The sequence below is a fragment of the Marmota flaviventris genome, chromosome X (genome assembly GCF_047511675.1).
Source record: "Marmota flaviventris isolate mMarFla1 chromosome X, mMarFla1.hap1, whole genome shotgun sequence".
Classification (NCBI taxonomy): Eukaryota; Metazoa; Chordata; class Mammalia; order Rodentia; family Sciuridae; genus Marmota; species Marmota flaviventris.
Window position 1 is genome coordinate 94,923,978 of NC_092518.1, and position 27,641 is coordinate 94,951,618.

Sequence of the window (27,641 nt, forward strand, 5' to 3'; positions counted from 1 at the left end):
ATTGGAATACATTCTGTTGTCATATAAAACATTAAAATTTAAAAAAATTAAAAATTAAAAAAAATTTTTTAAATGGGTGAAAGGACTAGGCTTGGAAAGCCCGAATTTCTGTTAAATGGAAGAAAAAAAATGCTAAGCTTGCATGTGAGTGTTCCTGCTCTAGCTCGGCAAGTGGGAGGAATTTCATTCCTTAAACAAGTCCTCAAGTAAGACAGTAAGAGAACGGTCTTGAATTTTTTTTCCATATGATCAAAATTCTCAATCCTTAAGATCTAGTGCAAAGCTTCCTTTCCTAATTTGCTTCATGCACAAGTCCTCCCCCAAGGGTGATTTTACTCCCCAGGAAATTTGACTATGTCTGAGACTTTTTTGGTTATCACAACTGGGATTTGCGCTACTGACATTAAGTGGATCCACAGCAGAGGTGCTGCTAAACATCCTACAATGCATATGACAGACCCCGCCACAAAATATCTATCCATAAATGTCAAAAGTGCAGACACTGAAAATCCCTGGCCTACTACAATGATAGAAGCTTATTCAGGAAGATAGACCGTGGCTGTGATCTTGAGTAAAGACCATGGAAAGAAGGTGAAACTACCTGCTTAATTTATTACAAAGATGGCATTTAAACTTTCCAAATGCCTGTTTAAGTGATGTGATAGAAGCCAAGGCCAGGGCAAGAGAATTCTAATCTTCACAAGATACAGGCCAAGGTACCTCAGCCTCAGTCTTAATTAAAGTTATTAGCTGAGACTACATAAAATATACTCTCCCAATGAACTAGTATATAATCTGTCCTAATCTCCTCTCTTAAGGCAAGGCTTGGAAATAGTTTCCAAAAAATATTATGTCTTATAATCCAGAGATTATATTGAGCTTTTTTCTAATATAAGCTCTTCTGCTTTCTACCACCATGCTCTATATCATTAGTCTAAAAGACCATAGATACCTGTCTATAGCAATTATTCAGAGATCCCATACAAATCAAGCCAAAAAGCAGTACAGGAAAAAAAACAGATTTTTTTTTCCTTGCAATCTGCTTCATTTCTTTTTCCTTTTTCTTTTCTTTCTTTCTTTCTTTTTTTTTTGGGGGGGGGGACTAGGGATTGAACTCAGGGGTACTTTACCACTGAGCTACAATCCCAGCCCCGTTTTTGAAAAATCTGACAGTAAGTTACTTAGGGCCTCACTAATATGCTGAGGCATCCTGCTTCAGCCTTCCAAGCAGGCAACACTGTTCCTGGCTCTTTCTTCGTTTGGTTTAAGCCTTTATCACCTATACTGTCTGGCCATCTGAGCATTGCTAAAGAACAAACTGGGAAATTTTGAGTCATATGGGATTGTACCTCTGAGCAGATGCAGTTCACACAGTAAACCAAACCATAAGGTTCCAGGTAAGGATGCCATTTCTCACCCACTCTGTACTTCTTGTCTTGAAACACACAATATGTCTCTGAATCTGTGAGAAAGGAGATAGAGAAAATACTTGTTAGTAAACATGAACCAAGTCACAAAATCTAAAATCAATCATATATTCCATCCATTTTAATAAATATACATCAGGAGAAAAAGCATACCAAATATCAATAGAACCGTACTACTGGCTTGGTGTTTTATTGAATTCTTGCAATGACCCATAAAGTAAATACTACCAATAGTCTTTCTTTTATAGATGAGGATAATCAAGAAGCATATTATCAGTAACTGAAAGGAGACTCAAACCAAGATTTGTCTGAGTCTTAAATCTTAACTACTGTTCTGATATAAAGGTAAGAAAAGGTAGCATGTTGTGTGTCCATTTTTTTTTAAAGTTAATGTTCCCCTTGCTTTGGGAATGCAAGTTAATGTCTGCAATGTGGATGTATCAGAACATTCTAAAAGCTGCTTAGTGATAGTATAGAAGCAGTGGATTACACAATTTGTGTTAGGTCTCTGTAAATGGCCTTGACCACACATGCTAACATCATCCAATCATTAAACAAGTATTTGAGCATTTACTGTTTGTCAAGCACTGTGCTAAGTGCTAGGGACAAAACAAAGAGCAAAAATTTTTATAGATAGTCCCTGCTCCCATTCAGCTTATAGACCGCCTTTTGCATGAACAACTCCCAATTAATTCAAACCACACACTTCCCTTTGTTGGAATAGAAATTTGGGCAGCCACAGCTTTGTAGCATAGCACACTTGAGCTCATATACCATGTTACTTGTTTTATGTTTCATGGTTTATTTCTTCATCATAGTCCTCAAAAGTAGGCAACATTCATTCTTTACTCTCTATCCACCACACGGCCTAGCACACGGTGGCCAGTAAATGTAAATAATTGACAACTGATTGGTAAACTGAATTTCCAAATCAAGCAGTTTATCCTCTAACCCCATCCTCTTCCATCTCTTAATTTTCATGAAACAAGGTCAAAATAAACCAATACTCTTCTTTTAGCAAACATATTGCTTTCCCTCACTCTAGAATACATTTCTCTGATTATGGAAATCAAAATAGTTAAGAAAAGACACATAGACAAGAAACTGGGAGAAGATATTTTCAATAAATTATAAACAAGGTAGTATTAGAACATTTTTAATCATTCAAATCAATAAAAGAACAATAAATTCAATAGAAAAACTATTTAAGAACATGAACTGGCAATTTATGGAATAAGAAATGAAAACAAAGGATAAATATGAACAAATATTCAACCTCACTAATAATCAAATGAAAACAATACTGAGATAAATGCTCCATATCACTTATTGGTTTAAAGACGTTCTATAAATCTTTCCAACCAGCCAAAGGTTGAAATTTACTTTTCAAAGTTTTATTTCCATTTTCTTCAGAACCTAAGGATTCCAAAGGCAATAAAGGAGAAAAAGAAGAGGGCAAAACACATTTTAGCCTGTTTTACATCATTACTACTACAAATAGTAAACAGAGCCTAACTTCTAGTGACCCTAATAAAAAAATGTCATGCTAAAGGCCTATTCCCTCAGTTTCTTTTACCCAATACATCATGTCCAACTTTCAATCAAAAATTACAAACTTACTAAAAGCCCAAAAACAGAGTCTGAGGACTTGATTTTCAAACAAATCAAGCACCAGAAACAAATTCAGATATAGCAGATATTTTGGAATGATCAAGCCAGGATTTTAAAATAATATGTTTTCATTCAATCCCCGCTACTGCAAAAAATATCTTTAAAAATAATTAGAATTAATATGACAAGGATTTTAGTAGAAAAGTGTACAATATGCAATAATATGAGAGTAATGAAAACAGTTGAAAATTCTAAGAAAGAATCAAAAGGAAATTGGAGAAATTAAAGATATTGTAACCAAAAACAAACAATGCCTTTGACAGGATCATTATACACTGGAAAATGGGAATAAATGATTGGAACATTAAAGAAATGCCAACAGAAAGCCCAAAAACTAAAATAAAATGGAAAAAAGGAACATACCATCCCCAAACTGAAAGAAAATAAGAAAACTTTTACAGATATATAACAGGGATACCAGAAGAGAAAGAAATAAAGGAAAGGAACAAAAGAATATTTGAAGCAAAAATGTCTGGTACTTTTCCAAAATCAGTGACAGACACCAAAGCACAGATCTAGGAAGCTTTACAAACACCAACTAGAATATATATGGAAAAAAAAATCTACACCTATGTATATCATGATCAAAGTGCAAAAAAAATCTGTTTTGCAAGGAATGTCAGTAGAAATTATTCAGAAGGAATAAAATGACATATTTCAGAAACTTGGATCTACATAAAAAAGGAAGATCAGCATATGCCTCTAATCCCAGAAGTTGGGGATGTTACTGCAGAAGGATCACAATTTAGAGGCCTGGACAACTTAGCAAGACCCTGCCTCAAAATAAAACAAAAAGGACTGAGGATATAGCTCGGTGGTGGAGCAATCATGGGTTCAATGCCAATAAATATGTTTCTATTGATGAATCTACATTGACATATAACTATCACCAAGAGTCTATAGTTTATATTGCAGTTTACTCTGGCTATTGCATATTCTATTGGTTTTGAATAAATATATAATGACATGTATTCATCATTACAATATCATGCAAAGTAATTCCACCACCCTAAATTTCACCATCCTTTTTTCTTTGTCTATGCACTCATTCTTTCCCCAAACCCTGGCAACCACTGAACACTTTACCATTGCCATAGTTGAACATCTTCTAGACTGTCATATAGGGAGAATCATACAGTATTTAGCACTTTTAGATTGGCTTCTTTTACTCAGTTATATACATTTACATTTCCCGTATGTTTTCTATGGCTTAAATAGTTCATTTCTTTTTTGCACTGAATAATATTCCACTGCCTGGATTTGCCAGTTTATTTATCCATTCACTCACTGAAGGACATCTTGGTTAAATCCAAGTTTTGGCAATTATGAATAACTGCTATAAACATACGTGTACAGGTTTTGTATAGATACAAGTTTTCAATTCCTTTGGGTAAATACCAGGAACTCTTATTACTAGGTAGTGTGTTAAGTGTATGTTTAGTTTTGTAAGATACCGCCAAAATGTCAACCAAAGTGACTGGACCATTTGGCATCCCCATCAACAATAAGTGTGAGTTCCTGTTACTCCACATCTTTAACAGCATTTGGTGGTGTTAGTATTTTGGATTTGGGCCATTCTTAATAGGTAGAGTGGTATGACATTTTAATCTGTATTTCCCTGATAACATGTACATGGTGTAGAACATTCTTTTCATACACTTATTTGTCAACTATATATCTTCTTTGGTATAGAGTCTGTTAAGGACTTTGGCCTTTTTTAAATAAATGGGTTATTTGTTTTTATTATTGAGTTTTAAGACGTTATTTTAATATATTTTTTGAGTAAGAGTCATTTTTATCAGATGTCATTTGCAAACATTTTCTTCCAGTCTGTGCCTTGTCTTTTAATTCTCTTGATGATGTCTTTTACAGAGCATAAAATTTTAATTATAATGAATTCCAGTTTATCGATTCTTTCTTTTATGAATTGTGCTTGTGATGTTGTATCTAAAAATCCATTGCCAAACCCAAACCCAATCACATTTTCTCCTATATTATCTTCCTAGGAGATTTGCTGCTTTGTATTTTACATTTAGATCTTTGATCCATTTTGAAATTTTTGTGAAGGGTATAAGGGTTTTTTTAATCTTACTTTTATATATTTATTTTTATGTGGTACGGGGGATCAAAACTAGTGCCTCACACATGCTAGGCATGCACTCCACCACTGAGCCAAAACACATGCCCAGGGTGTAAGTTTTATGTCTAATTCTATGTATTTATTTTTTGATGCAGACATATAATTGGTCCAGAAACATCTATTGAAAAGACTGTCCTTGCTCCATTGCATTTCTTTCACTCTTTGTGGAAGATTAGTTGATGATGTGTATGTATATTTATGAGCTCCCCAATTATGTTCCATTGACCTATGTCTATTCTTTTGCCATTACCACATAGTTGTGATTATTGCACCTTCACAGTGTATACATCCTTGTATATAAATCTTTGAGTACCATGCTATTCTTAATAAAAAAATTCTTAGAAGCAGATTTCTTAAGTTAAAGATTTTGGATGCTTTTAAATTCACAATCTACATTGCAAAACTGACTTCCACAAAAGCTATGCTAATTTCCCTTCCCATTAACAGTGTACAGAGATAGATATTTTTCAGTGCTTAAAACTTTTGACATCCAGGCATGGTGGCACATGCATGTAATCCCAGTGGCCTGGGAGGCTGAGAGGATTGTGAGTTCAAAGCAGGCCTCAGAAATAGCAAGGTGCTAAGCAACTCAGTGAGACCCTGTCTCTAAATAAACACAAAATAGGGCTGGGGATGTGCCTCAGTGATTGAGTGCCTCTGAGTTCAACCCCTGGTACCAAAAAAAAAAAAAAAAAAAAAACTTTTGACAATTTCATGTGGAAAATGGATGGAACAAATATTTTTTATTAGCAAGGATGAATATATTTTCATTTTAGTAAAATATTTTATTCTACCTTTTATATTACCATTTTATGTTATTAACATAATGTATTACTATTTTGTTATATTAACATTTTATGTTAATCTATATTTCCTAAGAGTATGTGCTCAAACTCATTAATTAACTAAAAGAACATAGAAAACTAAAGAACTCTTTTTAGGCAGAAATTCTGTGTTTTTCAGCCAAATATGAGAAATATAACTTTCTTGTATAGACACAAACTAGACTTCTGCTCCACAATATTCTAGTAAGAGTAAGAAATAGTTTAAATATTTTAACAATCTCAGCATCTTGATCTGATGAGTGATGGTCAGGATATTCCCAAGACTAATGTCTAAATGTGGCATCTTTCCCTACCTTTGACATATCAGAGAGAGGAGAGTAACAGTCTATCAATAAATTTAATGTCTCATTAAAAAATACTGAAGTTATTTGCATTTCACATACACAACTTATTTTGACATTTCAGAAAAAATCTAAGTAAACTTGGAAACAAATCCATGAAGGTGGTTCCTTCAAATGGCATTATTAGGCTAGCATAAATAGTAATAATTTCATGAGTCTGGAATCACTAATACTTGTTTTAGTTCTTTCTCAATAATGTATTTTATTTCTTATTTTTTTAGCATTTTTAAATTTTTAATTTTTTTCTAATTAGTTATACATGACAGCAGAATGCATTCTGATTCATTGTACACAATTGCAGCACAACTTTACATTTCTATGGTTGAATACAATGTAGTGTCACACTATATGTGCAATCATACATGTACCTAGGGTAATGATGTCTATCTCATTTCACCATCTTTCCTGCCCCCATGCCCCTCCCCCTTACCCAATTCAAAGTTCCTCCATTCTCCCCATGAACATCTCCCCATTATGGATCAGCATCCGCTTATCAGAGAGAACATTCAGCCGTTGTGGAACCACTAATACTTAAATGGAGGAAAACTAGAAGTTATTTTGTAGGATTAAATCCACATTGCAAAGTAGGACAGAACCTGAACATTATGCATTTGTTTCTGTATTAATTTTCTTGCTTGAATTACTACACTCAGGTTGACATCAGATCTACCTATTTAAAATATGAAATTTGATGAGCTTTGCTATCAGCTATATGATTTGCATGATTGGATGATGTACTCCTTTCTTGAAGAAATTTGATAATAGAAGATATATACTTCTGGAAGACTAAGCAATCATTAAAATAAAATAAGCTATAAAACGTGGATTCCATGTGCATTTGTACATTTTTTAAACTCTCATTCAACTTGTTAAAGATTCTAACATGTAGTAAAGGCTGATTCCCAAAAGACCGTATGTACTGATGCCAAAAGAAGGGTATTCTTCATTACTTGTAAGCAGGTTGCTCTTCTCTGAAATATTTTTAAAACAGATTATTTCACTGAATATTAAATAAATCACTTTAATATGTCTGAGTACACCATTATTCATGAAAAACAGGGATAACCCAAACAACTAATTTCAACCAATATGTGCAATTTTCCCCCAAATTCAGTCTATAAAGAATATTGTTAGACAAAGTGTGAAAACTGAATGGTATAAATTTTCCTCCTCCAAATTTGACTCAAAAACCAGGAGATAAATGATTAATTCCTAGAAAATAGAGCTCAATGAATGATCATGGGGCTGGGATTGTGGCTCAGCAGTAGAGTACTTGCCCAGCACGGGCGGGACTCGGGTTAGATTCTCAGCACCACATTAAAAAAATAAATAAATAAAGGCATTGTGTTGTGTCCATCTACAAAAAAAAAAAGATTCATTCTCTCTCTCTCTCTCACTCTCTCTCTTTAAAAAAAAAGAAGAAAATGGTGATCATAAAAATAACAGCAAAAAACACCTAATATTCGTGAAGCATTTTCTAAGAGCCAGGCTCTTTTCTAAGGGCTTTACATATATTAATTCACTAAATTCTCACAATAATCCTACAATGTTGGTCCCATTATCTCAATTTTACAAATGAGGAATCAGAGGCATAGAGAGATGTGGAAACTTGCCCAAGTTGACATGGTGAGTCAACTATGGAAATGGCATTCAAGCCTAAGTAGTCTGGCTTTAGAACCAATGATTATGGCCATTATATAATTGTGTGTCTTCTGCTATGTAGTTGGTAAGGTACAGGTCACACATTTTTAGAACTTGAGAAGGGTTTCCACACATTCTTGTCTCATCTTTTCTCAAACATCCTTGCACTTCACTTTTGACATATAACTTTGATCACCTTTCAAAGAACTGGTGTTGTTTGTAGTGAAGGCAAGTCATACTCAGACAACATCAAATGGTATAGAGAGTAAAGACATTATTTTACATTTTTTTTGAATATTCTTTTTTATTGGTTGTTCAAAACATTACAAAGCTCATGACATATCATATTTCATACATTAGATTCAAGTGGGTTATGAACTCCCATTTTTACCCCGTATACAGATTGCAGAATCACATCGGTTACACATCCACTTTTTTACATAACGCCATATTAGTAACTGTTGTATTCTGCTACCTTTCCTAATCCTCTACTATCCCCCCTTCCCTCCCCTCCCATCTTCTCTCTCTATCCCATCTGCTGTAATTTAATTCTCTCCCTTGTTTTTATTTTTTCCCTTTCCCCTCACAACCTCTTATATGTAATTTTGTATAACAATGAGGGTCTCCTTCCATTTCCATGCAATTTCCCTTTTCTCTCCCTTTCCCTCCCACCTCATGTCTCTGTTCAATGTTAATCTTTTCCTCCTGCTCTTCCTCCCTGATCTGTTCTTAGTTGCTCTCATTTGTATCCATGTCAGTGACAAAACATAAAGTGTATGCTCATGCTCTCAAGGGGTTTGAAATCTTGTTGAGAAGACAAAAATCATCCCCAGCTAAAAGTTCATTTTCATTCTTTTTAAAACAAATAGCATTTTCCTCGTGTGTTAAATGGAATTTATTCTACATATTATACCAGTACCTTCTAAACTATGTTTTTTTTTCCTCAAAAAATATTTTTTAGTTATAGATGAACACAATATCTTTATTTATCTTTATGTGGTGCTGAGGCTCAAACCCAGGGCCTCACACATGCCAGGCAAGCGCTCTACCACTGAGCCACAACCCTAGCCCCTAAACTATGCTTCTTAAGGATATAAATATCTTCCTCAAACACTAAATGCTGATAGTAACCTGATCCTAATACAAACATAGTGGTTTTTCATCAAGTACATTGGTGGTTTTTTTTTTACAAAATCTTTTTTAGTTTTAGCTTGACAAAACATCTTTATTTTATTTACTTATTCTTATGTGGTGCTGAGGATCGAACCCAGTGCCTCACATGTACTAGGCGAGTGTTCTACCACTGAGCCACAGCCCTAGACCAAGTACTTTGGTCTTATTATCTCCATGGTATAGGATCTGTCCACTTTTATTCCAGAGAGAAATCCACAACTCCTTGAAGGAGCAAAATTCAGGAACTGGATGAAAGCAAGGAGCTGAATAGTAACATCATTGGTGCTATTAAACAATGCTTCTGCAATTACTGACAATAATATCTTTTCAAGCAGATGACACATGTAAACACCATAATCTTCAAAACCTGGTTTTGCATGGCTGTTAAAAGTGGAGTGGTTAGTACAAATTTACTGATTTCTCTATGAACACACTAGATATTATCAATTTTCAAAAATTATGATAAAGTCAATTTCAGCACATGCTTTTAAGTTTGACCTTTTAAAATTTGTTTGGCTCCACTTAGTAGAGAATTTAGTGAGTTATACGGTATAATCAACCACACCTAAAGTTCCAGTATGTCACCTTGGATCAGTCACACAAATGAGATGATTTTATTGAAGCAAAGACATCTCATCAACTTTTAGGAGACATGAGGGAAAAAAAAGTGATGTCATTACTTGCCAATACCTGAGAGATACCAGCTGGAGAATGCATGACTTTCTATTAAATAATGGTTCTCTGAGAGTAGAATTTGATCCCAAAGGAATTCCAACTAATATGTGAAATGGACCTTCAACCTGCATCATCATAGTTATTTTTCAAATGGTTCAGCTGGCATTTAATTAGAAATGGAAATCCCTGCTATTTTAGTGGCCCCTGTTAACAAGAACAAAAATTCCAAAAAGTAAATAGCAAAAGGGATGAGTCACTGTACCATCAATGTTGTGCCCAATCATTATTTCCCATCTTCCAAGATTAGGTCAAAAGGTCAATAACCCCATCACCAATCCAAAAGCAAGAAAACATTCCATGAACTGTTTTTGATAAGAGCTATTACTGTAGACACACCATCATGTCAGTATTACAATAATATTTATTCTATTATAACACATATGGTCAGTGGAGAAGGAGAGATGGATCTTTGCTGTTCATTATATGAATAGATACAAGTAAACAAATTTTCTTCTTTTTTCCAAGGGTTGAACCCAGGGGCGCTTAACCACTGAGCCACATCCCCAGCCCTTTTTATTTTTATTTTGAGACAAGGTCTCGGTCAGTTTCTTAGGGCCTCACTGAATTGCTGAGGCTGGCTTTAAACTTGCCAATCTCTCACCTCAACCAGGGAATAAATTTCTCCTTTAATTATTTATTTTTTAAAAAATTCCTAGATGGCTGGGGTTGTGGCTCAGTGGTAGAGTGCTCGCCTAGCATGTGCAAAGCCCTGGGTTCAATCCTCAGCACCACTTAAAAATAAAAATAAATAAAATAAAGGTATTATGTCCAACTACAACTTAAAAAAGTAAATATTAAAAAAAGTTTCTAGAGCAGTGAAGAAAACTAAAGACATAAATACTTTTCTTCTTTGTTTATCAGAATTGTATGAAGGGCAATATATAGTAATTGCATAATTTTTTTCAAATTTCTCTGGCATAGAGTTTCTAAAGTTGAAGACTATCAAATTCCCTCAGGACTTTAAGACTTCATTTCTAGGCTGTGGAAACCAGTGAAAAGGGGAAGCCAGAAAGAAGCCAAATTCTTCATTCTGTAAATACAGCTGATTCCCTTATCCTGGAATTAACTATCTTATTCCTATTCACTGGATCATTTGCCCCAAATTATTTATATATATATATATATATATATATATATATATATATATATATATATATATATAGACATATATGTTGAGTGTCCTATTCACAGTATGGGCCTCCTATTATTCGTCTTGTGGCTATTTCAGATTTTTGCTAACAGGTGGGCAAACGCAATGAAAAGAAAAGGGTTTATAATTCAAGAGGTTTGACAGTCAAGCAAGGTGACACCATTGGCTAGGATAAAAACTGGAGATTTTCCATGAAATTCCAATTCATTGTGAACTTCTATCTCTGATTAGTATGGCTAACTGATAGTTGATAGTATTCTCATTAATCTTTCTTATAAGAACACGGGGAGATTCTTTCATAGAAATGCTACTTGGCTGATGTAACCTGACCTGAGTATATTTTTCTAGCAAAGATAATCTCTTCCATGTCTTATGGCCTAGGATTTTGGGCAAAAATACAAGCCCCTATTCAAAGATAAAACCAATTATTCTGTCTGTCTGCACCTCAGCTTCACAAGCCTCAGTTAAAGGACACTTTCCATTTTGTCATGAATAGTTTCTTTTTCTTTGGTCAAGAAAACAAGTTGGACTCTTAAACTTTTTACAACAGAATCAAATTTATATCCCATGCAAATAAATGTAAACCACCAAATTTTCACTATTTCTTCGCCATCAGTGCATTTGAAGACTCCAATTGTGAATAGACATAATAAATCTAAACTGATCTAAACTGGTTACAAGATTGTGCTTCATTTTTGTAAAATAATATGTATATATAGCTGAACTTAGAAAAAAAGAACACACACCAAATAACTATGGTTGAGATTACTGCTGATTTTTGTTTTCCTTATAGTTTTACGTATTTTCTGCATGTTTAACAATGAGCATCTATTTTAAAATCAGAAAAGATATTATGGTGATGTAAAGGTTGCTTAGGGCATCTGGTAGGGTAGTTGACAATTCAGTCTAGTAAGCATATTGAACATCCATCTGTTTAAGAATGCTATGTTGTATCTTTCAATTAATTAAGGTCATTCAAAGGTAAAGGACCTATACTGCATTCCCTTACTGCTTGTGGAAAGATGTTTATTAAGTTATAATTTAATGTTTGTACTCTTACTTTCACAGAGGGTTAATAAAGAAATACAAAATAGATAAACAATTCTTCTCTCTTCTAAGAAGCCAGGATTAAGTATGATCTTCTTGTACCACCCAGAATGTGCTTTATTCAAACTCTCATAATCAATCCAAGTGGTAGATGAGAGGTGGGAATAGTCTGTAGCTGAATCTGTAAGTTTTCCAACAAGCCTGAAATTTCTATTTTTATCTTTTCAGGAGGAATAAGCCAAATTTACAGTGCAAATACTATAATCTACTAAACCACATGCTAAATACATCTATTCTTTCTGCTTTCTTCAGATGACCTCTATTTTATTTCATCTTTAAAATCATTATTTTCCACCTAGACTTTCATCTCTAAACTATATCTAACCTTTTTTGAAACAACCAGGCTATAAATCTTGTTTTTAACTTTTTAAGTTGTAGGTGGACACAGTACCTTTATTTTATTTTTATTTGGTTCCAAGATTGAACCCAGAACCTCACACATGCTAGGCAAGCGGTCTACCACTGAGCCACAACCCCAGCCCCAGGCTATAAATCTTAAAGGAATAAAATTATTTTGCAATGACTCTGTGACAATATATAAAGTCCAGATAGTTTGCTTCAAGTACCCAAAACCAGTGCTTTGGTTTCCCTTGCCCCGCCTCCCTATCCCCTATTTTGTTGTCCCTTAGTTCTCTGTCAAGGAAGCAAGAATTCTTGAATTTTTACTTCAAAGGACATGAATGACTCAACCAATACCACACAGCAAGCATCACAGGACTGACCAAAAAATCAGGTCTCTTGACTTCAAGTGCAGTCCTCTTTCCACTAAACTACAGGGACATTCCAATCCTACTGAGAAGGCAAGGAAATCTAAGAAGTATGGATATAAAGGCACATATTTTTAACCTTCCTCACAACTTTCCTTTGGCTTAGATTCCTTAGGTTCCTGAATATTTTCAGTCCTAGTCCCAGTCTTTTAACTCTCAAATATTATACTGCCTCTCTTAGGAATTCCTGCTACAAAGTTCTTTATTCATTCACTTGGATCATCTCTAATGTATTAAGTAGCTACCATGTGTAAGAGACTGGGCTTCTATTCAACAGAATGAATTGGCTTCCTCAAAGAATTGCTAGAGGCAAATTGGTGTAGTAAACAGAACACTGAATTTGGAGACATGGATTTTGGTTCCGACTCTGACAAGGACTTGCTCTCGTCCCTGTATGGTCATTTGACCTCATTTGGTTTCAAATATCGATCTTAAAATTAAGGGTATAATATAATTTGACTTGTTGGAGAATTGCTCTAATAGCTACCATTCATTAAAAGCTAACTATGAGGGATGGGTTGTGGCTCAGTGGTAGAGCACTTGCGTCACATGTGTAAGGCAGTGAGTGTGATTCTCAGCACTGCATATAAATATGAATAAATAAAAATCCACCAGCAACCAAAAAGGTAGTTTTAAAAAAGCTAACTATGAGGGCTGGGGTTGTGGCTCAGTGGTAGAGCGCTTGCCTAGCATGTGTGAGGCACCGGGTTCAATCCTCAGCACCACATAAAAATAAATAAATAAAATAAAGATTCACTAACATCTAATTTTTTTTTAAAAAAAAGCTTACTACGAGCCAGGCACTGTGCAAAAGCACTTGGTATACACAATTTCATTTATTCTTCAAATTACCATGATGATAATCATTATGCTATTGTTTCCCCTGTGTTCTGATAAGAAAACTATTGCTGGAGTGGATAAGTAACATTCCCAAGGTACATAAGACAGTCATGGAGCTGGGAGCTGAATCTAGGCTAACTTCAGAACCTCCATGCCAAGCCACATTGTAGTCTCCCAAAATAAAATAATAATTAAGAATTTAGTTTAAAAAACATGAAACTATCTAATTTTAAAATATAATTCCTTTCTTCTACTTCCAACTACTTAAACTTCTAAGATGTGACTAGGTCTACTCTTTTGCTTGCTTCTTATTATTATCCAATAATCACCTTAAATGTCCAAGAAGAACCTGGAAAACCCATGCCTTTCTGGCTGGCTTTCACAACAGAGACAGAGAGATCTGGTGGCCTCTGAAGATGGTGCTTCACATATCTCAAGCTTTCTAAATATCTTCTTCTTTCTCTTCAATCTTTTCATGGCCTTCCTTTCCTGAGAAGTCCAGAGGCCCACTTTAATGCAAATATGAATGTTAGAAACTTTTTTCTCTTAAGGAGAAAAATGAATGAGAACCAGGTCCCTTGAAGATCCAATCAACTCACCTTATAAAGCAGGGATAGACTCCATGAAATAGATATGTGAACAATTTGTCTCTAAGTCTTTGCCAGACTTGGCACAGGCTGGCCCATTAGAAATATATAATAGAATATTTTTTAATAATTCAATTTTCAACCTCACTTTGATCAATAGTTCATTACCTAAGTTAGATCTGCCAAACGGGATGAACTCTTCAGCCCATTTGTCCCATATTTGCATGAATATTATGCTGTGAATGTTACGCTCCTTTGAACTTCAAAAGAACTTCCTGGCCTCATTGACTACAACTTTAACAACAGAACATAATGGAGTTACAGAAAGATCTTTCCCTGGCTAAAGACCTCAAACCTTGCTGGGGGGTGGACAGTAACAAACTTTTACATAAGCAACAAGTGGCTCATTCATCCATTGAAGTGCATTATCAGTATTTCCTGGTCTGGGAAGCCTGTCTTCTCTCTTATTAAAACAACTGTAACTGTGGCTAATTAGCTAACAGCAAGTGGCAGCACAAACCTTCACCATTTCTTGTCAAAGAGCTTTCCTCAAATAAAGCATTTTTTTCCAGCCCTTGTCATATTTCTTCCTTCAATTGAGAGAACATCTTTCACCATAAGAGTATTCCACCTACATTCCACCATGATGCCCCAAATAGGAGAGCAAACAGATGACAGAACCCCTTCCTTGACCTACAAGCTTATATTCAAACCAGCTCCAGAAAATATTTTGGGTTCCTTGGGTAAAATGGAATGAGACCACAAAGAGAGATATGAAGGTTTATTTCTCGTTTTCCCCAGTTACTTTTTAAATTTAAAAAATAAACCTGCTTGACCTTCATCAACTCCCATACCAACTACCCTTCTCCAGAACTGGACAGTAAAAACATGAGAAATGTGATATTCTTTTACTTTAAAAGACTTTTCCCTGATGAAAAAGCCATAATTGCCAACTGTGGAAACTTTGGAATAGATAGAAGCAGCACAAAGAAGAACAAAAATAACATTCATAATCTTAACATTCCGAGATTAAAAAAATAGTTCCCTACTGCATACCATGCATGAATATAAATTTCAAATGGAATAGAAAAATATGGATAAACTCCTAAATTTTGGCAGCAGCAGAAGAAAATATAAGACTATACGTGGGAAAAACCTTAGGAATAAGAAATCCAGCAGCCATATGGGAAATGAATGACAGATCTGAATACATAAAATTTTAAAACTTCAATATGAAAAATACAACTTATACAAAGTTTAAAGCAAATGACAGAATGAGAAAAATAATATATGTTATATAAAAGGCTAGTGACAAAATTTGAAATAACAAAAGGTTAATAAATAAGCTTTTATACATAAATAAGATATGCAGCCCAAATGAAAAAAAAAAACAGGTAATTCACTGAAGAAATTTAATTGAACTAAAATATTGTTGAAAAGATGCTACAGTAATAGAAAAATCAAAGCAAAACTAAAATATGATTTCTCATATTAAACAGTCCTCTAAGTACAAAGATTAATACTCTCCAAAGTTATTATAAATGGACTCCCATAGACAGATGGTGAGATTGTTAATTAATACAACTTATTTGAGGAGAAGTTTGGCAGTATTTACCAAGATTAAAACTGAACATTTTGGGGTTGGGGCTGTAGTTCAGTGGTAAAGTGCTTGCCTCACATTTATGAGGCACTGGGTTCAATCCTCAGTACCACATAAAAATAAATAAAGATACTGTGTGTTTATCTACAAATAAATATTTTTTTAAAAACTGAGCATGCACTTTGTCTACAAATTTCTCACAAATACTTTCATTAGTGTCTAAGATGTTCACTAATGCCTTGCTTATAATGGCAAAAATTGAATCAACCTTAATATCTACAAATAGAGACTAGCTAAAAAAAATCATGGTACACATACACAATTGGAAGCTATAAAACATCAGAAAGGATATGGCACTGTTATATTGCAATGTTATGACATCAAAGGATATCCTACTCATATTGTTGAGTAAAAGCATGTTACAGGAAAATGTGTATAAGCTCCAATTTCTGTGAAAGAAAAAAACATATAGACATGTGTGTATGGTTTCTGAACCCAAAGAAAAGTTTTGAAGTGCATATAGCAAATCACTAGTTATGTTTACTTTTGGAGAATGAAATGGGAGTTAAGGGGTACATGTTCTTTATGCAGTTAGATATTTTCATTTTGTTTTGAATAATAAGCATATGTTAATTATAATTTAAGAAATCTAAAAATAAGTTAATTTATACATTTTCCAGAACCACCAAATTTTCATTAAGCAGTCCTTTCAAATGGTAGTATGATATTACTTTGATCATTTATGTAACCAATCCCCTATGGATTGACATTTCTGTTTCTAACTTCTCATCATTAGAAGTGCATTGTCTCTGCATACATATTGTGTGTGTGTGTGTGTGTGTGTGTGTGTTTTAAGTCAACTTAATGGGACACACACTTTGAGGTTTCCTCTTTAGTAGAGATAACTTTATACATCTTTGAGATAGTCAGCTTGGGTGCAGCCACATAGAATGAAGCTCACTGAGGGAATGAACTTGGACTCATGACTATAATCCTGAAATATTAGACGAGAACTGGGTGCTTTAGGCCATCTGTTACACAATTGCCTTTATGCCACCTGGATATTAAAATGGCTGGGGACAAATTCATAGGCACTATGAAACATTAGAAAATACTTATTTGGGTGCATAAGTATTTTTAAAATTACAGCTCTCTTTGGTTTTTCAACAAAGCTTTAAGTTTCATGGACTATGTTCTTCAATACTTCTTAAATATCGAAGGCCTCACAGAAGAGATGGTCTAATTAGAGGTCCAAGCTTTCTCCATGAAGCCATCAGTAACAGGCCATAATGGAAGTTTCTTTCTAAGAGAGGAGGGATGTTTAATTCCTGATGATTATAAACGGAGCTAAGAATAAATCTACAATATTTCTATCACATCCACTTAAATCAAGAAGAACTTTTGGAAGAGGAAGGCTCTGAAGATGGACTATATTCAAGCAGAAGCCGGAGGAGGTAGTTTAAGGAATACAAGGAGAGAGGGGCATGGATCCAAGTTTCCTTACTGAGATCATGCCCTGATAAACTTCTTTTGGTGTCTCAAGCTTACTAGATAGTACTACAGAGCACTCATGCTTAAAAGCCTAACCAAAATCACTATTTCTCCTGGGAAGAAGATTAAGTTTACTATGAAAATCACAGTGGGACAGAAATGCATTTAACTATGGAATAAGCTTGGCACCATCCTCCCTGTCAGCAAGCCTTCTGCCTGATATATTTAACTTATGCTGATAAAGGAGATAAATGTTTAAGTGATGGGCTTCAGATGCTGCTGTGCTGCAGCTCCTACCAAGAATATTTTCATAGCTTCTTCTCATGAATAAGTTCAGTGGAGCAGAGAATGCCCCTCTTGGACCAATTCCATTTTGTGCTTCTTTCTGATGCAGCCATAAAGGGGAACTAGAGCTATGGTTTTTCCTTTAAATATAGAGCAAGCAGCCACCTCAGAAGTTGCTGCACTTGGCCTGATGAAGGTAAAGCCCATACTATACAAAGGCAGCACGAAGCACCTAACAAGATCAGAAATGTCAATGGTTCCTCATAAATCTCCCAAATGTGGTGGTAAGGAGGGTTAATTATCACCCTCTCCTGCCACTCTCTGCTTTCTCCAATGTGTTAGCCCATCACACGGATCGCTGACTTTCTAGAAATATTCCCTGGCTTTGCAGGGACGTTCCTTTCAATAAATGACATCCAATTTACTAACGGTCCCTGGAATCTCAATTTCCTCAAAGGATTTTTCATCTGAATCCAGTTCATGTGAAGGTTTCTTCCTTCCCCGTTTTTCGGCACAAGGAAACAGGCAGAGCCTGCTTTACTTTTTCTTTTCTTTTTTTCTTTTCTGTGTTATTCTTTTTCATAAACTGAAAACCTTTTCTTCAGTATCTAAAATTTGGGAAAAAATCCAGCTCATCTGTCAGATATTTCTAGAGTTACGTAAAATGGAATGGGATTTGTACAGTTTAGAAAAGGAAAGGGGAAATAGGCTAATGTGTCATGTGTTCTATGAGATGAAAACTATATAATAATCAGAAAAACAGCACCAAACTTAGTTAGCCTTATTCAAAATCCTCATTCTTTTATCAACTCATGAATAAACCAGTAACATTCACTTTCTTCTTGTAGAATAGCAGAATGGCCACATTTGGGTTAAATCACAGTCCCTACAGAATATAGCCACATTTGCAAAGAAATTATAAGAAAGTATATTATTTTTAAACTCAAGACACTTACGTTTTACTTGTTCTGCTTTGCTTCCTTCTAGGAAAAGAGAGAACAACAGGAAGGAAAAGATGTATTTCATGCCTCCCATTTTCCACTTTTTTCTCATTTGGGTCACTGCAAAAAGTAACTCAGAATCTTCAAGGAGCAGTGTACTCAAGCTGTTGGAAAGAAGCAGAAAAAAAAGACTTAAAACAGATCCCTTGTAACGGATAGGGATCACTGATGCTTAGGGGTCTAGCTTGCTAGAAAAGAAGTGCTGGAGAATTTACATGAGTGCAAGCATTGTTTGCCTGCATAAGAAAAAGGACTGCCTCTCTGGTCTTGCAAAGATGTAAGAGAAAATTCAAATGAATGAGCATGCATCACTATCCAACACTGAACCTAAATTTTTACAAGCAAGTCATAGGAAAATAAAAAATAAAATTTGAAATCCTTCTTTCCAAGGGAATTAAAGTTGATTTCTCAAGAGATTTTTTTTTTTTTTGAGAGAAAAGAAAAACTGGAGTTTGCAAAAGGGCTATTTTGGCAAGCAAGGTAAAAATAATAGGCATGAGACTCAAGCAATTTCTGAAATAGAAGTTAATTAATCTAAGCTTCAAGACTACTGTTATCATTAATACTTTAGGGATCAATTACAAATTGATCAATATTTCTCCAGTGTCCTCTATGAGATCCATAAGGATCTTCCGTTTGGCTACTTACATTGGAAGAGAGATGTAACAAGCAAATGGATGCAATTCAACACCTGAAAAGTTTTATTGCTTAGAATGGTTCAGACATATTCCTACCCATAAAGTCCATTGTAAAATGGAAATTTAAAATGGCCCATTTTAAGAGAAGTTAGGCCAACCTAAAACAGGTCATTTATTCACCTTGTACTACCATGCTAAAGACCATTAAAAGAACTGCAATTCTTTAAAATATGAGATTGGCATTTCCAGTCTAAGGGGTAGAAATCTTAAGCCTTTTGAGCCTTGGAGCACAGAAAGTTTGCTGTAGCTCATACTCAGTCACGAGTCATTTCCATGGACTTCAGAGTTTGCAAAATTCTTCCAATAGGAGATTGGAAAATATTTAAATAGTCAAGAAACACAACACTCAATCTGGGGTTAACCCTGACTACGAACTAACTCAATGATCTTTTCAGAAAGTCCAATTTAAATATTGGGCATGAAGAATTTGAAGGAATGCAAGATGCTCATTTTGGAGCACTGAATCTCTTTGGGTTCTGAAGTAGATGCCACAGCTCCAACTTTAAATGCTAGGAAGCTGCCAGCATCATTTAACATCCATTGTTTCAAATTATGCATATGTAACTGAAATAAACTGATCATAGAGAACAATTTATGCTATCCTGCAGGATTTGCAGTGGCCCATCTGCCTTCTTTCTCTACCTTTTCCGAGCTCCTTATAAAAGAATCAAATTCTCTTAAGACACTGTTCCTAGTTTCCAACAGTGAAGTCTTAGTCCTCTCCAAGAATTTATGGTCCAATTTCAATCCCTCAGAATATCTCTGTACCCTGAGAGCTACCAGGTTCCCCTGAAGCAAGACAATTGCATGAACAGTTAAATGCAGTTTCCCAACTTAGTGAGAGGTTCTTCCTGACTCTACTTTTATAAGCTTATACCCCAGGTTTCCAAAAGAGAGAGCTTTTAAACTGCTGAAGTCCAATTTATCACAATCATATATAGATCTCAGGGGGTATTTTTAAAACCATGGCTTTTGGGTCTCCCCATGCAAGAACCAACAGAGTTGTTTTTCTTGTACAATGGTTGGGCGGTTCGGTGAACAGTAGCATTGCTTCATAACTCAAGCTGGCAAGAAAACGGCCCTTAGAATTTTTTGCTTTTCTTGGGTCCCAGCTAATGTTATGAGCAAATAGAAAAGTTGGTGACTAGAGAGCAATTAATCTCTTTTGGCATTCCTGTCATCTGTGTGGCCTCCCAGGCGGTGATGGAGAACATCAGAAAATGAATCGCTTTATAAATATTCACTTTTGATTTACAAGATCCTGAAGTCCTGCCTTTGTATTCTGTGCAGAAATATGAACTGAGAAGAGTTCCCTTCCCAGGTCTCCCTACCATTCAATTTCTCTTTATCTTTTTAATTTTTTTTTTATTTTTGGGGAAAGGGTGGTTCAAGACATTTGTTGGGACTGCAGGAGTAAACACAAGCAAGCAATGCTCAGCAAACATCCGACTCTTATTCTTGCAAAGAGCCAAACTGTCCTTAATTTTTCAAATTATACTTTGACCCAGTTAACTGGAGTTATTTCTGCATTAACTCTCTGTCGGCTTCACACAGGCTGTTGGGCCATCAAACTTGCACTGACTCTTTTACAGGTTACTTAGAAATGTAACCATTGACAAGTTTCAGGGGGATCCAGGACCCAACAAGAAAGCAACAAAGAAAACAAAATCCTACAATGAATACTGGGGGTGAGGGCTAGTCTGGGAGGGTTGTGGAATTTATAAGAGAACAGAAAAGTGTCTGATACTAAAGGAAAGGTATTGATTAAGGTGCCTGCCTGAAACAAGCATTCACATTGTTCCTTTACATCAAGTGAGGGGACCAATGCTCCTTGCCCAGCTGTAAATGCAGAGTAATCTGGGCCATCAAGTGACAGGAGCCCACACTCAGAACAGGTCTCCTAGGTAGAACAGAACCAAAGAGACATTCCCAAAGGAAGGCTAAGGGATGAGCACATGTTAGTCAGTTCTTCATACCCCACAGTGTCTCTTTAATCCTCCGGAGAGGCTTGACTGACCTTGTAATCTCACATTCACTATCATCTGTGGGATAGCCCCTAGGGTAGCAATTTTCTTTCTGACAAACAATAAGAAAGACACTAGAGTCTCAGGCCCTTGTCCATCAGCTGAAATCCTCTACTCACACTACCACCCAACAAGAAAAGCTCAGTTAACTCCTGGTGGGTTGCCACCAAAAAATGTCAGGGCTTAGCCCAGGATATGGCTTGTCAGAGGCAATATCTTCCTTGCTGCTTAGGAGTAGCAAAACAATGCCTTGTATTTGGCTTAAAAAACACCTTTCTATCTGTCATTTCACTTCATTCCACACAACGCCACCTTCAACATGGGCATGAAGAGGGCGATAGAGTGGGGGACAGAGAATTCAAATAAATTGAGCTAGTGGCAGGGATGGGAGGGACTGGAAGGCAGGTTTTCCAGGCCTATGTTCTAGCAATACCACTGTTTCCTGAGCCTAGAGTCTAAGTTCTGACCCCAGCGGCCTGGCCAGAAAATGAGGCAGATGTCCAGAGGAGAGGGAAGCCTCTTGAACTCCACCCAGTTTCATTAACTTTAACACGTATTAATCAGCCACCGGTTCAGGACACCAATCAATGAGAAAACAGGCTCTAGGACACATGCAGAATTATGGGGCCTGCAGAGTCCAGTTAGGCAGTTCCGCAGGGAGTACCCTAATGGCCTCTGAAAGCACCAGAACATGTAGAAACGTAGGCCGAGTGAGGAGTGGCGAGTTGTGAGTTCAAATCCAGAGCCCCCAACTTGCCTGGGTCCAGTGCCTTGGGCCCCACCTCCATCTCAGCGGCTGGCAGCTGGACCATAGGACGACTAGGGATGGCAGGTCCCAAAGTTCAAGGCTTCCTGGGGGAACTACCAGGGATGCCTCCAGCCAGCAGAAGGCACCCCACCTGTGCAAAGGCTGGAAAGGGACGTGGGGGAAGCGGGCGCCGAGCATCGCTCACTGACCTGGGCACTGGCCTCCGTCTGCCACGCGTGCACGCGCTCCGAGCTCCCGGGGACGCTCCTCCGAGGTCTGGGGCTCGCAGGTTGTGGCGAGAGCTACAGTGCGCGCGAGGGGGGAGGGGGGACTCAAAAGTGGGTGGGAGGAAAAACATCACCGCCCTCACACCACGAGGGAGCAGCGGCTCGCTCCGCTCCCGGGGGCAGAGCCAAGGCGCGGGCGCGCCGGCCCGGGGCCACCTGCCCGCCCGCCTGCCCGCTCCCCACTTGGCCCGAGAGGCGGGCCGCTCGCGACTGGCGGGAAGTCCGCAAGCACGCAGCCCCTGCAAGCACGCACAACAGCTTTATTCCTGCTCCCCCAACCCGAAAGTTTAAAAACCGGGAGAAAGTGTGAGGCTCAGCCGGCGACTTTCCCATCACGCAGCGCCCCCACTACACCCCCCCCTCCTTTGGCTAGGCGAGCGTTGGGGTCTTAAAGGGACCGCACATCTCCTCCGGCCCCTCCTCCCCCGTGCACTGGATGCACCTAGGAGCTTCCCACCGTTCGCGCGCGCCCTAAAGACCCTAGCTACCTTCTGTCTTCCCTGCCTGGAACCCCCTCACCCTTTCTCGCGAGGCAAAACGACTTTTGCAGGCGCACCTGGTACAATCCTGGTGTACTGTATACAAGTTGGGCTGGCCCGGCAAATTACGCTCTGGCACGTCGCTTTAACATTTCGGGACATTTCGCAGATCTTTATTGTGGCAAGTGACAAAGGTTTGGCCTCGGTAAAGACGGGATGGAGATGGGGGTGGGGTCGGCGCTGAAGAGAACTTCGAAATCTACTTTCTGCTACAAAGAGAGCTCCCAAGCCCCATCAGAAAGGGCCTCTCTACTAATTGTTAAGGGTCTTGAGGAAGAAAACTGCTTTAGCAGTCCCAGAGAGTCCAAGTTGGGCCAAGACCCCAACCTTAAAATCACCCAGCACTGCTGATGTCTTGATGAACCTGAGACAAACTACTCCATATTTGTATTCATTCAGTGAAGCATAGTTGCAAAGAATTATCAAAATCCTTTAAGGCCCCTGAAAGTGCTGCCTTAACAGTACCCATTTATATCTGTAGTGCCTAAATTTGGAGGAGAGCTGGTGGGCTTTTTTACATGAACTGCATAGTATCAATATTCCTAACGTGTAGATCCTTACTGGGTACTTTAAAAAAAAAAAAATAGGGCAGGGGACTATGGCAAAACTGAGGCAGCTCAGCGACCTCCTCTTTACCGCCATTCTTGAGATCAAGACAGGAAGATTTCAGATACATCACTTAGAGTAAGGGTCATGAATTCATTAGAAGGGAAGGAAAGGGTAAAAGGGGACTCTCTCAAGGGAGAGAGTGGGTTATCTCAGAGAGGAGAGGGGAAAATGTGTCCTTCTGTTTTATTGGGGGTCCTAGGAAAGTTTCCAGATAGTATCCACCAGGTCCACCTCTTGACTTTTTACCAACAGCAGAATGACATCAGAGTTTCAAGTCCCCACTACCATGACAAGTCTAGGTCACTTTGGCCCATGCTGACCAACTCTAATTGGAACCTGGTCTAACAGATTTTGTGATTAGGAGGAATTATCCTTATCTCCCTGAGTTCTGGGATCTGCTCTATGTAAGGGGCACAAAAGTCCCCCTTTTCAGGGTAACTTGTGTTCTTATTAGCATTTCAGGCCTGTATTCCTCCTGCAGATAACAGGTAGTTTGCTGAGGAATGTAACATATCCTGTCGACTTAAGCCAGTAAGGGATGCAGGTAAATTGCTTTTTAAAAGACAAAGCATGTGGGGTTCAGCATTGTGGGCCTGGTTTATAGAATTATTCCCTTGCAGGGCTGGGTTTCTGGCTTAGTGGCAGAGCACTTGCCTAGCATACATGAAGCCCTAAGTTCAATCCCCAGCACCCACAAAAAAAAAAAAAAAAAAAAAAAGAATTATTCCCTTATCTTCATGTTCCCACTGCTCAAGTCTGTCAGTTCCCTATCACTGGCATATGTATTATATTAATATTATTTTTAAACCCTCACAAGAAACTGAACTATCAATGGCTTCAAGTGTGAGTTTCTGGAAACCATCTGAACCATTTGACTTAGTCAATGTTTTCATTTCACAGAAGAGAAATCTGATGTTGGGGGGTGGATGATGTAGCTAAGGTCACACAACTAGTAAATGACAGACATGAGATTCCAATTCAGAATTCCCAATTTTCAATTCTGATCATTACATTCAGTCAATAGCTGAAGAAATTGACACTCTGAGAAATTGTAGTTTGTCAAAAACAAACAAACAAACAAAAAAAACACCACATATCAGGAACAGAGAACAAAGAAAATTTAAAATCAGAAATAATTGTTCCTGGAAGTTACTTCCTTTTTTCTTTCTTCGGAAGTGTTAATATCATCCAACTAGCCCTTACTTTGCTGGAGATGTTTATTTCACTGTTAACAAAGGAAAGGGGGCCCTTTCTGAAATGTTGCCTTCAGGGCCCAGAATGTCTAGCTCCATCCTGTTGCTTGGGTAGCCATACATTGCCACATGCATTCAATTTGTGCTGTAGTATATTAGTTTGAACTTGGTGATTTGTTGCCTTATAACTGTTCTCATGCTATTTAATGTGCTGATGTTTTGTCTCACTATACTGTGAATTCTTCTAGGGCAAGAACTGGTTTCAAGAAATAGTCTGGGACAAACATGGATCCTAGCATTTAAAATAAATAGACTTAATGGAATTTGAAAGCTCCATCTATTTATCTACAACTATTCACTCCCATTAGTTGATGTAGTATTCAGATTACCACATAATAAGACATTGCAAAATTTACTGGCTTAAAATAGTTATTGTCAATTGCTTCTATTGAATTCATTCTACTGAACTCATTCAGAATCTTTTATACATTTTCAGGCAACTATATATGGGTCTGCTGAAATTCTCTGAAAATTTCTTTATTATTGTAAATTGTGATCTTTGTGTCAGTTCCAGTCTTGATTTCTGAATTAGAACTCTGATTTGGGTAAATCCTAGTCTAGACTTCCTACAAGGTCTTATAAAACTAAACTCATGTTTATCTCCATGCTTTATTTTCTTTATTTACTAAATAGGGATGAGAACATAAATAATTTCATATTCACTTTTTAAAATTTATTTTTAAAAATTTTGAGATAATTGTAGATTCACATGCAGTTGCAAGAAATGATTCATATGGATCCTGAATATCATATGGATATGTCTTTTACCCAGTTTTCCCCCATGGTGACATCATGTACAACTTGAGTATAAGATCACATTCAGGAAATTGACATTGATACAACCCCTTCACCTTATTCTGATTTCACCAGTTTTACATGGACTCATTTGCCTGCATGTATAATTCTACGCAATTTTACCACATAGGTAGGTTCAGGTGATCACCACCACAGTCAGGATACAGAACAGTACAAGAATCCCCTGTGCTACTTTTGTACTCACACCCTTTGTTGTTTGTTCCTCCCCTTGTCTACTCCCTGACAACCATGAAACTATTATCCACTTCAATAATTTTGTCATTTAAGAATGTTACATATGGGCCGGGGTTGTGCCTGAGCAGTAGAGCGCTTGCCTGGCATGTGTGAGGCACTGGGTTCCATCCTCAGCACCACAAAAAAATAAATAAATAAAATAAAGATATTGTGTCCATCTACAACTAAAAATATTTTTTAAAAGAATGTTACATGGAATCACACAGTATGTAACCTTTAGAGAGTAGCTTCCCTGCCCCCAAACATAATCCTTGCTCCTTTTAATTACTGAGTAGCAACCCATGGTATGGATATGCCAGTTTGTTTAACCATTCATCCATTAAAGGGCCTGTTGGGGCCATTTACAAATAAAGCTGCTGTATTTGTCCACATGTTTGTACGTAAACAAATTTTCATTTCTTGGAGGAGATAAATGCCCAATAGTACAGTTCTTGGATTGTAAGGTAAATGCTTATGTAGTTTTATAAGGACTGTCAGGCTATTTTTAGATGTCTATGTCTACAGTAAACTGAGATTTGAACAGGATTACCCACCAGCAATGTATGAGAGATCCAATTTCTCTGCATTCTTGCCAGCAGTGGTTGTTGTCATTATTTTTATTGAATCATTCTAATACATATATACTGATGTGTCCTTGTGATTTTAATTTTCATTTCCCTAAAACCTAATGATATCTAGCATCTTTCATGTGAATATTGGACTTCTGTATACCTTTGCAATATTTCCTCTGAGTCTGTAGATCGTCTTTTCATCCTCTTCTCATGGGCCTTTATAGAACAAGAGTTTTTAATTTTGAAGTAATCTAATCCATCAAAATTTACTTTTATGGATTATGTTCTGGTGTTAAGTCTAAGAACTCTTGGTCTATCTATAGGTCCCATTTTCTCCTAAACTTTTGTTCTAAAAGTGTTAATATTTTTAAGTTTTATATTCAAATCTATGGTCTATTTTGTGTTAATTTTTATATAAAGTGTGAGGTTTAGGTGGAAGTTTACTTTTTTGGCTATGGATGTCCAATTACTCCAGTATCATTTGTGGAAAAAGCCATCTCTTCTCCATTGAATTCCTTTTACAACTTAGTTGAATATTGGTTAGGCAAATTTGTGTAGGTGTATTTCTTGTTTTTCTCTTTATCCCATTGATCTATGTGTCTATCCTTTTACCAGTACCACAGAGTCTTGATTATTATAGAAATATAGTACATCTTAACATCAAGTCAAGTGATTCCCCGACTGTATTCTTTTCCAACATTGCTTTAGCTAACCTAGGTCACCCAGATCTCCACACAAAGCTGTAGAATAAACTTGTCTATGTCTACAATAAATTGAAATTTGAACAGGATTACATTAAAACTGTAGATCAATTTGGGAAGAATTGATATTAATATGTTGTATGTTCCAAATCATGAATACAGTATATCTCTATATTAATTTAAATTTTCTTTGATTTCATTCATCACTGTTTTGTAGTTTTCAGCATAAATCTCTCATACATATTTCTTTAGAATCATACTTACATATTTCATTGTCTTTGGGACAATTGTAAATGTTATTGTGTTTTAATTTCTGTTTCCATATATTCATTGCTAGTGTATATGCATGCATTGATTTTTGTGTGCCAATCTTCTGTACT

At 36.7% G+C, this 27,641-nt stretch overlaps 1 protein-coding gene across 4 annotated transcripts in view; it reads right to left on the bottom strand.

Moving 5' to 3' along the window:
- The window catches only part of Chrdl1 (chordin like 1), a 109,311-nt gene extending 86,485 nt beyond the window's left edge, over positions 1 to 22,826 (bottom strand). For 2 of the 4 annotated variants that reach the window (XM_027932991.2, XM_027932999.2), the window contains exons 1-3: positions 22,481 to 22,824; positions 18,757 to 18,905; positions 1,350 to 1,462 (exon numbers count right to left, since the gene is read on the bottom strand). In XM_027932991.2, coding sequence (XP_027788792.2) covers positions 1,350 to 1,462; positions 18,757 to 18,905; positions 22,481 to 22,629 — 411 coding nt within the window. In that variant the 5' untranslated portion in view covers positions 22,630 to 22,824. Of the gene's footprint in view, positions 1 to 1,349; positions 1,463 to 18,756; positions 18,906 to 22,480 lie in introns of all 4 variants that reach the window. The other 2 variants (XM_027933009.2, XM_027933016.2) reach the window with 2 other exon arrangements.
- Positions 22,827 to 27,641: the final 4,815 nt, after the last annotated feature.